Raw genomic sequence first — 13231 nt, forward strand, 5'->3', positions numbered from 1 at the left:
ATTCTAATCCTGCAACGTATGTAACATGTTGGACTTCTGGGCTGATGCTAAACCCCGTTGAAGTCAATTGGGCTATGCCCTGCCACAGCAAGTGGTCATCTTACATTTCAGATTAAATATATATAATATTACCTAATTAGTATTAGATACCAATACCTTGTACACTTGATTTTACTTTATGTACGAAGCATTTAATATGAAAAGTTCAAAAGTATGCTAGACGTTCACCTTGTTTGTATTTGTTCCTTTTTATTGCCTTCCTGTGATCTGCCTGATGTGTTGGCAATCCTCTTTGCGGCCATTGCTGATTCTCCAACATCTAGAAAACCACCAAAGGTAAGTGTGTGATGTCTCATTTTGTAAATATATTGACTTCAAAAATGCTGAATATTGAAGAAATGCCCAGTATCTCCTATTAGGATGTTATGTGAATGTTGCCGTTAAAGGAAAATCTATTAAAGAAACACTTGTTTCATGTATTATGTTCAAATTACAGGTTTCTTAGATCAAACTTAAATTGCATGTTAATTAGATTAAAATATACAGAAAGATAAAGCAACACTGCTTCTTAAAATTGTGCAGCCAGTGTTATTTTAGTACGTTTTTTGAAAATTCTTTTGTAGGTGGAAATAAGTGCTCCATGCAGAATAATACATCATTACACATAATGTTGCTTTTTAAAAAAAAATCCTATATTTTAAAAGTACAAAAATGCAGGAAATGGATTTGATAAGAAGCAAATTGTCCTTTTTTGTAATGGGCATTCTTCAGGTTTGATTATCTGACAAAGCAGCCTGTGAGCACCTGACACAGTAAATACCCTAGAGAGGATTTTCTGAACTATCTTTTTTAAAAAAAGTGGGGGGGACAGGGACAGGTGACAACACTGCTTTAATGATAAATAGTCACCACCTTGTTCTTTAGTGTTATTTTTGTTTGTTTTTCTTCTCTTAATGTTGAAGGTAGAATCAGCTATAAAGTGTAGGTACCAGTGATAAGTTAGAACACTACTTTCTAAAATATAGCTTGTGTAAGCATGTGTGAGACGGATCAAGCCACCTGCCATTTCATTTTCAGGCTTCTAACGTTTTTGTTATCCTTCTTCGGTTTGGCAAACATTGGACTACTTTTATTTCTGTACTCCAGACGGAGGTGGAATTACCATGTCTGGGTTCTTCTTTTGTGTTACTTCCTTGATTTTTGTACCATAATTCTTTATGGTGGTGAGAGTGTGTAGGAATCTGGAATTGGGCTTTAGTTGCTTCTGCAAAGGGAGTACAACAGCACAAAACACTTGTCTAGGTCATCAAAGAATAGTGATTGATGTATATTTTAATAAAAATAGCCATCTAACTACAAGATTAGGTGTTTTGACAAACCTTACCAACTCTTCTGAAAATTAAAAATGTCTGCAGTTAAATAGTAATGCTGTGTGTCATTCTGAAGATTTCATCAAGCAAAGGAGGATGGGACAGAGTACTGTAATGCAGTAAAGCATTCAGTTGTTAAGGTATTTGAAATATAAAGCAAAATTTTAATCTAAAATTTCAAATTTTAATTAGGTCTTGGGCAGGTGAAGGTAAATGGGATGCTAAGTTGGTTTTAAAGAGGAAATGCTGTGTGTTCTACATAGAAAAGAAAGGAAAATATTAGACCTTGTATTTGTGTTTGGAAAAAAAATTAACTTTTTCATGTTGCCCATACTAGCTACAAAGTCTTATTATATGCCTCTGTTATATTAGTGTGAATTGATAGAGAAGCTTTCTGTACTCTTATGTAACATTGTGACATATCTAATGCAAAATAGGACTATTGATCATCATAAAAATTACAATTATTTAACATTTAATTTTATAATTTTACAAAAATACAGTCACATCTCCTTGTGTGGTCTTTCCTTATCATTTGGAGATAAAACACAGTAATCTGCCTCACATTATAATGTAAAAACTTGTGCATATGTCAAACTTGAACTGTGGTCGTGTTACTGAGATTTTAATTAATCTTCACACTATAATGCAAAACTTTTAACATGTGTATAAGGTTCCCCTATCTGTTGGAGGCAGAAGGAAATTTTTGTTCTGCTACAAGTGATTGTGTATTGTACACTCCTCTGTAGGTGTACGTGTACCCAATGCACTCAAATCACAGACTTTTGGCACTGTACCAGCAGGTGACACGTGCTTCCACTATCCTCATGCGCTGAGCCCAGTTTATAAAGGGGTGTGATCAGTTCCTCTCAGTTCCTTCTTACTGTCTGTGGTGAGTGTTAGAGCTCCCCATCACTCTTTGAGCTCCAGTTTAGCCAGCCTTTAGGAAAATTCTCCTTCTGTATATAGTTCTAGCTTAGCCTAGTTTTAGCTTTAGAGTAGTTTGTAATTTGGAGAACTTAGGTTGGGCTACCATGCAGAAATCTCCAGGTTTCAAATGTGCCACCTGCAGTGCTGTAATCCCTGTTAGTGACAAGCATAAAAATTATCTAATCTGTTTAGGTGAGGGACATGTGAGCGATTAATGTCCTATTTATACCTCCTTCCCAACAAGAATGAAAAAGCAAAGGGAATTTCTCCTCAAGAAGGAGATAAATCCCTCTTCAGAGCCTGACCCAAGGACAATGCGGTAGCATAATGTCCTCAGCATGTTCAATAAAAGGAAGTTTTTGCACAAATCCGAACATTAAGTGCTTCCTTAGGTCATCAGCCTTATTCCAACCCTGCAAGGTCATAGAGCGTGACCTTGGAACCTTCTTCTTACAGAACTGCCCAGAGTGAACCCCTGCAGGAAGTGTCGTCATACTTCTTATCCATTAAAGTAGACCTCCTGAGGGCTACTATCTCCAGTCAGATGAGTGTTTTATTTGAAATGGATGGCGTTCTCTGAGACAAGATTTGTAATTTTAATGCAGACAGGTAGTCCTCACAACTGTCATAGCGTTCATTCCTTAAATAAATTCAAGAAATATTCCTTCTTTAGTTAAGCATCAAAGACTAGTCCCTAGGAGCATTAATAACTGCAAGGTGGAGTTATCATGTGTCCTGTATTAAGATCTGCTAGATGGCTTTTAGTTCACCAAATTCTGCATATTGGCCAATGCCATTTCATTTCTTTTGTCAGATTCTTTTGTATTAGTGCCTCGGGAAACTGGAGGAAATATTTCTATATAAAATGTTTGTTTTGGAAGCCCATATTTAAAGGATGATGCTGCTTCCCACTTGGGAGGCATACTTTTATGAAAATCTCATTGTAGTGGATCTGAGGATGTTAGCATGAATAGGAAAATTTATCCATGTTTATCTTTGAATGATATGGTGTCACGGATCCACAGGATCAGTGCTATGCCCTCTTTTTTGGAACAGTCTCTAGGAGTAACCCCTTCAGGTGCCTTCCTCCCCAGCCCCAAGGGCAACAGTGCCAGAACCTTGGTAGAAAGGGGGGCACGAGGCCCCACCCTTCTCCGTGGCCCCGCCCTCTGCTCCTCCTCTTCCCACTCAGGCCCTTTTCTCGGCCAGGCCAGAAGCCAGAGCTGGGCAGTGGTAAGAGCCACCCGGGCCACTGTGGGGAGTCCCGAACTGTCCACCTGCCCTGATCTCCACCCACTGCAATTTAGCACTATTGAAAGATGCATATTATGTTGGAGCATGGGGTAGGTGGAATCTTAACTGTGTATGTAAAGTGTAGTCTGTTTGAACACTTTTAATTGCATTAGTAGCGTGGAAGTCCAGTCAATTGTAAAGTGACTAATTCTTAAAAACGGCATCCAATCCAGTGAAAACTGGCAAGGGACCTACCAAACTACAGAAGCCATAAGAAGTGGGAAATATTTTACATGATAATATGATATTAAAACCACTGATGTGGACAGTTCTTCTTTGGAAGAACAAAATATACAGTTTTCAAATAATCATTTATAACATACAGGCCAACTCGTAGGTAAAAAATGTCTCAAAGAAAATGTAGTCCTGAACAATCGTCTTAATTGTGTTTCTTAATGTACCATATAGTGAGGTGGAGATGGCACTCCTATTATAAACTATCAAACACCTACTTGCCAGAAGACAGTATGAAAGATAAGTGGGGACCCAGTCATTGAGCTCCAGGGGCAATTCTCTGCTGATAATACAAACCCCACCTCTCCCTGTTTGGAATATGGCAGATGCTACTAGGGTATTGTCCCATACTACCAGGAGGTGGGCTTCATCTTGCATGACAGTCTCTGCCTAGTAGGATTTCTGTTTTTCGTTTGGCTGATGGAAGGAGAGAAGGGATTTTTTTCTTCCTCCCTTGTTCCCAACACATGAACGTTGGGCAGTGGACTCCAGTCTCCTACTTGCCTCTCTAATGAGGGAGAGGTTGTCTTTGTCGCTGAACCCTCTCTTCCAGCCTCTTTTTCTAGGTCATCCTCCCCATGAATAATGTCAGTCCCTCTGTTGCTGCTGATTGTTTTCCCATGCAATAACAGAGTGAGACTAATGTAATTATCAGTTTTTGTGCTGCTGAAAGGGTTCTGAATACCAGCAGTGAAACAGGCCAAATTTAAGGTTCATTTAGATGCTTAGCAAAGCAGAGCCACTAGAGCCTCAGGTATACATACACTATATGCAGAAACACAAAATTCTGCACGTCTTTTGTGTATTGAAAGATCTTAATGTAATGTATTCACATGGTGAGCTGAGTTAAGGGTACCAGAACTGAGTTTCCTGCCTGATCTTCATGTATATGGCTGTTGCTTGGTAACTATATGCAGTGGTGAACTGGAGCCAGTTCGCACCGGTTCACTGGAACCGGTTGTTAAATTTAGAAGCCCTTTTAGAACTGGTTGTCCTGCGAGGGACAATCTGTTCTAAAAGGGATTCTAAATTTAACAACCGGCCAAAAGTGGCGCCTTAGGCGCCAATCCCATTGGTGCCCCGGGGCTGGAGCACCCACAGGAAAGAGCACAGCACCCACCGACAGTTCCCCGCCCCAGCTCACCTCGCCTCTGCCTTCTCCCCTGAACGCGCCGCCCCGCTCTGCTTCTCCAACCCCTCCCCCCCACTTCCCGCAAATCAGTTGTTCGAGCGGGAAGCCTGGGAGGGCTGAGAAGCAAGCGGCGACTTTGCACTCAGGCCCGCAGAGGCAGAGGTGAGCTGGGGCAGGAGGGTGTGAGGAGGGCTGTCCGCGCCACAGCAGGTAACCCGAGGGAGGGTGCACAGGGGAACCGCTCCCCACCCCAGCTCACCTCTACCTCCCTGGGCTTGAGTGCGAAGCCGCCGCCTGCTTCTCAGCCATCTCTGGCTTCCCATGTGAACAGCTCATTCGTGGGAAACCGCGGCGGGGGGCAGAGAAGCAGAGCGTGGTGCTGCGTTCAGGGGAGGAGGCGGAGGTGAGGTGAGCTGGGGCCAGACGGGGAGCTGCTGGTGCGTGCTCTGCACCCACCAAATTTTCCCGTGGGTGCTCCAGCCCCGGAGCACCTACAGAGTCGGTTGCTCCCCCTGTTCCCCCCCTAGTTTTGCTACCCCGCCCCTAGGAGCCAGAGGGACCAGCCGGATGCTTCCCAGGAGCCGCCCCAGGTAAGCCCCACCGGGACTCCCCACCTCGCCCTCTGGCTCTTAGGGGTGGGGTGGGCACCCACTACGGTGGCCCATGAGACCCTCCTGCCTGGTTCCAGGGGCAGTCAGGAGACAGGGAAGTGGGGTGGATGGGGCGGGGGGGGGGGCGTCAAGGAACACGGGGGGTTGGATGGGGCAGGAGTGGCGGGGGCGGGCCACGACCCCCTCTTGGGGTGAGGAGGGACTGGTGGTTAAGATTTTGGCAGCTCATCACTGACTATATGAATATAATTATTGAACTCGGAGCTTGCATCATCATTGAATAAACTCCTATGATGCGATGGTGGATGTATGTATTAGCTCAGATGACCTAATCAGGTTTGGCCCCATTGTACTGAGTGTTGTACAATCAAAGATTAATAGACTAGAATTTGTCTTTGTATTTCAAAGTTGCATATAACTAAAAACGAGGGATGTGTACCCAGATGCCTTATATACCTTTAACAATTTGTATTTCTAAACATCTGAATTTTAGTAGACTTCATATAGAATAATTGTCTGTTTCCAGTCTTTGCCTATCGTAGGGCAAAGGAGGGTTCTTTGCCTATCGTAGGAGGGGGTTCTGACTTGAATGTTATAAAGAGTGTGTTATTTTTATATTACACATACAAAAATAACTTTAAAAGAATATTAAGGTGTAAAGACAATTATGCAAAAGTTAGGGAATGCTAGAATCAAGGTTGTCCGTGAAACGTTGCATATGCACAAAGGGGTCGGATTGTTATAATAGTGTTTACATGGCTTTATACTATTTTCTTCATTAGATCCCTGCCTCATTCAGTGTGCAGGAGGGATGATGTTACTCAGTGAGCATCTATTCAATATTTTGCTTTACTCTCATTGTTCAATATGTGGTCCTAGTCCTCATTTACTGCACACTGTTCAAACCCTTCTCTGAAGACAGAATTATTAATTTCCTCATAAGTTTTATCACGCTGATCATTAGTGTTCAAGGACTTCACCAGTATCCCTATGAGATAAGGGTGATATTGTCCCTACTTTATGGATGGGGAGCTGAGGCACAGAGAGAGGTCAAAGTCAAAAATGTACACTAATTCTCAGTGTCCTTTTTGAGACCCCTAGTTTCCTTGTCTAGCGATGTTACCTCCACTCAGCAGGCTCCTTCTCCAATCTGTGTTTCCACCATCCCCGTGTCCAGTCATTGTCTCCCAGCTCCCGGTCCCAGTTTCCTTGCCTGGCTGGTCTTAGGCCTGGTCTACACTACACAGTTAGGTCAACGTAAGACAGCTTACCGCAACCTAATTATGTCAGTGTACACACTACAGCCTTGTCTCGCCGATGTAAGTGCCGTACTGCACCATCATAACTCCACTTGCACGAGAGGTGCAGGGCTTATGTCGGTGTAGTTAGGGAGACACAGTATCTGTGTAGACAATGCATGACTTACATCACCTGTTAGCTGTCTTGACAATTTCAGGGCTCTGTAGCCTTGAAATTGACAAGAAAGCTGGGCCCCAGCTCCCTGCTCCCAACCAGGCTGCACCCACCTTGCTCTCCACTCAGGGAGGTGAGAAGCCCAGGCTGCTGCCCCCCGGCTCCTGGTTGGGAGCTGTGAGCTTTGGCTCTCAGCCCTCTCTCTCTCTCTCTCTCCCGGGGTGGTGAGGACACGCACCATTGACAGAAGGAAAGTAGTGTGGACATAATTACTGCAGTGGCTGTAAGTTGACCTAACATAGGTCAACTTAAGTCTATCGTGTAGGTATGCAATTAGTCATCATGTATCCATCTGTTTGTGCCCCACACCAGCCTCTCCATTCCCCGTCTTCTTGCCTGGCCACCTAGAACACCCAGTCAGTTCCCCTGTTACCAGAGCCTCCAGTTTCATCAGGCTTCTTGTCCCTATCTGCTTCCTTTCCTCTCTCCCCAGCCTCCAAGTCAGGTGTTGTCATCCATGCTGCTTAGGTGCCAGGGACAGGTAGATCATTGAGAGCACAGGAGAGACAGGCTTCCTCTTCTCAGTTCTGGTGCCTTACCCTGCCCAGAATGGTCAGTTTTGGGGAAAGTCCAGCTTTGTAGACCTGGACTGGAGCATGCCCACTTGTTTTTTGGGGATGGCACGTGTGCAATGTGGTCAGCACTAGGAGCTGTGGGGGGTTAAAGCAGGGGTGGGCAAAATACAGCCCACGGGCTGAATCTAGCCCATCTAACATTTCTGTCCAGTCCACCAGGCTCTTTGGCTGCCTCCTTGCAATCTCCAGGCAGCTAAAAGTCCTGCGGGGCACTCAGGCAGGCTGCCTGCCTGCTGTGGCTCCACGCCATTCCCAGAAGCAGATGGCTGCTGCTGGCATGTCCCTGTGCGCCCCTGGCAGGGGAGGGCTGGAAGGTGGCTCTGCGCGCTGCTCCCGCCTCCAGTACCATTCTCACAGCTCCCATTGGCTGGTTTCGGCCAATGGGAGCTGTGAGGCTGGTGCTTGTGGGCACAGGCAGTGCATGGAGACTCACTGCCCTTCTGCCCCCAAGGGGCATGCAGAGACATGCCACGGTGCCAGCAACCGGCAGCTTCCAGGAGCGGCATGGGGCCACAGCATTCAGGCAGCGTGCCTGAATGCACTGCTGGCTGGGAGCCGCCTGTGGTAAGCACCTCCTGGCCAGAGCCTGCACCTCGCACCCCTTCCGTCCCCCAGCCCTCTGCCCCAGGTCAGAACCCCCTCCTGCACCCAAATTCCCTCCCAGACCATGTACCCCTCTTTCACTCCAATCCCCAGCCCAGAACCCCCTCCTGCACCAAACTCCCTCCCAGAGCCCACACCCCTTCTATTAATATAGAAATGTGCAGCCAGTGACGACTTACCAAAATTCTTGGAGTGGCCTCCCTGCGAAAATTATTGCCCACTCCCGGGTTAGAGCATGCTCACTGTGTACCAAATCTTCTTAGATATTAGTAGTTACAAATCTCCAAAATCTCTTCTTAGCATGTGCAAATGCAGATTTTTGAAAGGCTTGTAACTTGGCCAAAGTTGGGCAGATTTCCCCAGTAATAGCAACAGTCTCAGGCCCTGACAAATTTCAAGACTTGGCTGCAAAGTATGCTGATGCTATAGCTTCTCAAAGAAACGGTTCTAAGAATTTTTTAACATGGCTAAACTTATTTCTCCCTACCCTCTTTCTCAGAAAAGGCTGAACTGCTTTGGCTGAAACGTTCCAAAAAAAATTAGCTTTAGGTGGACACCTGACATGGAATATTTCAGCTCAGATACTTAAAGATGGCAAAGTCTTATATGCAACTGAAAACAGTCTTATAATGGAAAGTGTGGGGCAACCTTAATAATGGTGCTACCGGCCCTCCCTGTAATAACTACCCCCCTTTTCCCACCCCCTATGCTATGAACTGAATTCATAGAACTCTGGGAAAACTGTTCAACATAGGAAGACAAATGTGGCTCTCTCACATTTTTGCGTTGTTTTACTTATATTAAGTATTATGGTAACTTAAATATTTTTAAAACAAAAATTTTGGGTGTTACCATACACACAGTAACCAGAGTGATCACTTAAGGTGAGCTATTGCTTCAGGGATGGATGTTTTGTGTGTTGGAAGCTCTTCATTTGTCTTTTACACTCTTATGCAGGTGTTTGCCTTTGATTACTGCTTCTGGTCCATGGATGAATCAAACACCACAAAATATGCAGGTAAGTCACTGATTTTCACCATATTTGGCAGTGAATAAATGCTTTGAAAATGGATAATTTTCTGTTTCTTTGGCTGATCCACTGACCTTTTTCTCATTAAAACAGACTTTTGGCCTTTCAGTGGACTAGGCCCACCATAGTGGATTCTCCTCAGCTCAAAAGAATACAAAATTTATGGGGCCCACTATAATGTTACGAAAGGAGGCTTTTTTTTAAACCTATAAGCTTTAATGTTTTCTTCCTTCTTTCACTCCCTTCTAGCCTCCTTTGAGGAATGATTCTTTCAATTAAGGTGAAATTTCAGTTCTCTAGCAGAAATTACTTCTGGGTCCTAATACTAGTCGTGAGACTATGTGTTTTCCATGCCCCACACCAAGATTGAGGCAGAGCCCACTGACTGCTGCAAAGAGGAAAAATCTCTCTTCATCAAAACATTTAATCATCGTCACTCAAACCCTAGTAAGCAGATGACAGGTCAAATTTCCAACTTGTACCCTTCTCTAGTAGCTTGATGTTCAATGTCAGACTGTCAGGCCAGTCACTACTGCCTCTTGTCATATAACTTCTTATTTTTATTACCTTAAAACTTTTAATATCTGAAAAAGGAACCATTTTGATAAACATTATTTGTATCTTCAGAAGACAATGGCATTAGGGGATGGTCTAATGACATGAACTAGCTTTAGCTATGCTACCTCTTACAGAATGTGCCTTTTATTGTTAAAAAAAAAGAGTACTTGTGGCACCTTAGAGACTAACAAATTTATTTGAGCATAAGCTTTCGTGAGCTACAGCTCACTTCATCGGATGCATTCAGTGGAAAATACAGTGGGGAGATTTATATACACAGAGAACATGAAACAATGGGTGTTACCATACACACTGTAACAAGAGTGTGATCACTTAAGGTGAGCTATTACCAGCAGGAGAGCATGGGCGGGGGAGCCTTTTGTAGTGATAATCAAGGTCGGCCATTTCCAACAGTTGACAAGAACGCCTGAGGAACAGTGGGGGGTGGAGGGGGGGAAAAACATGGGGAAATAGTTTTACTTTGTGTAATGACCCATCCACTCCCAGTCTCTATTCAAGCCTAAGTTAATTGTATCCAGTTTGCAAATTAATTCCAATTCAGCAGTCTCTCGTTGGAGTCTGCTTTTCAAGTTTTTTTTTTTGGTTGAAGAATTACTACTTTTAGGTCTGTAATCGAGTGACCAAAGAGATTGAATTGTTCTCCGACTGGTTTTTGAATGTTATAATTCTTGACGTCTGATTTGTGTCCATTTATTCTTTTACGTAGAGACTGTCCAGTTTGGCCAATGTATATGGCAGAGGAGCATTGCTGGCACATGGCATATATCACATTGGTAGATGTGCAGGTGAACGAGCCTCTGATAGTGTGGTTGATGTGATTAGGCCCTATGATGTGTCCCCTGAATAGATATGTGGACACAGTTGGCAATGGGCTTAGTTGCAAGGATAGGTTCCTAGGTTAGTGGTTCTGTTGTGTGGTTGCTGGTGAGTATTTGCTTCAGGTTGGGGGGCTGTCTGTAAGCAAGGACTGGCCTGTCTCCTAAGATCTGTGAGAGTGATAGGTCATCCTTCAGGATAGGTTGTAGATCCTTAATGATGCGTTGGAGAGGTTTTCTTGTTTTCTTGTTGCAGACCATTGTTATCAGATCTGAATTCCAGCGGTGGTAATCAGTTCAGTGGATTCTACTGTGTCACTTACCTGCCTAATCTGGATGATGCCTTTTTTATGTAGCAAACTTCTCCCAGTGAAGTTAGTGTGAGTCTTTTCATTGACTTCAATAGGACCAAGGAGAGAGCCTGGAACCAAATGAGCAACTAAATTTAAACCCATTTGTTGTCTCAGCAAAACCCCACCCCAAATTAATTTAATGGGAGTTAACGCAACCCTACCCCTCTGCAGCCCACTTGGATCTCTGAGTTACACCCAAGTTTCCTCAAATACCATCCAAAAAAAGTTCTATTGACTTTTTTTAGCTTGAGAACTGAACTTATATACAACCCTGCTCAGTCTGATCAGACTGTAGAATGGTGATACTTCTTTTGATCCCTCTCGTCAGCAAAAAAAACAACCAACCAAAGGCCTTTTCAAGATGTTCTTGATGAAAAAAGATGCTTTTACCATCCCTTATCAGTTAATTTGATTTTGTACATTGCTGGAGTTATCTTGTGACTGTCTTAATTGTTTTAAACAGATGGTGTGCACTAGAACATAATAAATTTTGGGGGAGGATAAAAGATTTTCTTTTATCTGCTCTAACATAAAGTGACTGGGCTTTTGGCTGGCTAAATCAATCTTGTGTTAACTGACTCTATTCCATGTCCTACGATAATATACCTTGTTTTAATGCCAAACAGCTGAGTGCAGAAGTGATCAGAACTCTTAAAATTCCCTTCTTTTCAGTGGAATCGATATTTTTTTCCTTTTTTGATATCTTCACTATTTAGTTGCTTTTAATGGATTTATAGCTTTGCCTAGATCATCTTATTTGTTGTGGTTGCTGATTTATTATTTGTATTGTGGTAGCACCTAGGCCTCCAGTCATGGGCTAAGGTCCCCATTGTGCTAGGCACTGTACAAATGTACATCTTGTCCAACACCGAAGACTGAACTGGGGATCCTCCAGTGCTAAAAACATGATGTGATGGGTTCCCCCCTGGGGTGCCACCTGGAACTGGGGTACCACTGAGCCCCTTGACCCACCAGCCTGGGCTCCTTCTCACACTGTACTGCTGTGACAAGCTGTAGAGCCCTCCAGCCTGCACTTTCGTCAGCATTCATACAGGTAGGGACACACCCAGCTGCAGTTACATGCAGGCTCTCTATCCAGCTCCTGCAATGAACCAACAACAGAGGCTACAGCTAAGGCAACTCCCAGCTCCCCAGGCACTCACCTCCTTTGGAGTATAAACACAAAATTAAACCGTCTTGCGCTGCACAGGGAATTGTGCAGTGTAAGCTCAGAAAGTTCACCCCCTCCCTCGATGTAGAGAAGAATATGTAACACCTTTGCCCCTGAGCTATGATTCCCATACACTTCACTCCAACTCGCTGGTTAGGTAAAGCAAAAACAAGTTTATTAATTACAAAAGATAGATGTTAAGGGATTATTGGTAGTAAACAGCTCAAAGCAGGTTACCTAGCAAATCACCAAAAAATACAAACTAAGCTTAATATACTAAATAGATTGGATATGAATTAGCAGATTCTCACCCTAAGTGATGATACAAGCGGGCTGCAGATTCTTAAGGAGCAAGCTGAACATGCTTTACAGCTTGGAATCCCCAGGTATGTTATTCACAGTCTGGAAATCCCTTTAGCCTGGGTCCAGCACTTCCCCCAGTTCAGTCTTTGTTCCTCAGTGTTTCCAGGAGACTTGTTAGAGGAATGAAGATCGCAAGGTGATGACACTCCCTCCCTTATATAGCTTTTGCATATGGTGTAAACCCTTTGTTTCCAAGCTTGGTTTCCAGACCAGTCTATGCAAAAATAATGACATCTCAAGATTATGTCCAGCATTATGGTCACATGTCCTTGTAGAGTCATAGCAGCCATTACTCACAGGCTGTTTGGTGCGTTCTCAGGAAGGGTCATCACCAGGTGGGAGATAAGCTTCTCCTAAGGCCTATTTTTTCCCCCTAATGTCCTATTGCCCTGAATAGGCCCTTTCCCCACTCACTGTCTAGACTGAAAGCATCTTGTCTAGTGAGCGTTACCCAGGTGTAACTACATTTGAAATACAGATGCATAGGCAATATTCATAACTTCAGATACAAAAATGCTACATGAATACAAATAGGATAATCATATTCAGCAAATCATAACTTTTACAATGACCCCTCACGTGACTTATCTTGCATAAAATGCATCATAATTATGTCAAAATCAAATCATATAATAATATCACTATGAAGAATATGGAGTGCAGTGTCACACAGGAGTCTCTACAGCAGTGGTGGGCAAC

The 13231-nt window shown here is 43.7% G+C and overlaps 1 protein-coding gene across 5 annotated transcripts in view; it reads left to right on the forward strand.

Annotated features, from left to right (window-relative positions):
- KIF13A (kinesin family member 13A) overlaps positions 1–13231 on the forward strand; it is a 203793-nt gene that overhangs the window by 90967 nt on the left and 99595 nt on the right. For all 5 annotated transcript variants that reach the window (XM_073331923.2, XM_073331925.2, XM_073331926.2 and 2 more), the window contains exons 3-4: positions 324–336; positions 9179–9239. In XM_073331923.2, coding sequence (XP_073188024.1) covers positions 324–336; positions 9179–9239 — 74 coding nt within the window. The remainder of the gene's footprint in view (positions 1–323; positions 337–9178; positions 9240–13231) is intronic.

The sequence above is a fragment of the Lepidochelys kempii genome, chromosome 2 (assembly GCF_965140285.1).
Source record: "Lepidochelys kempii isolate rLepKem1 chromosome 2, rLepKem1.hap1, whole genome shotgun sequence".
Taxonomy (NCBI): Eukaryota; Metazoa; Chordata; order Testudines; family Cheloniidae; genus Lepidochelys; species Lepidochelys kempii.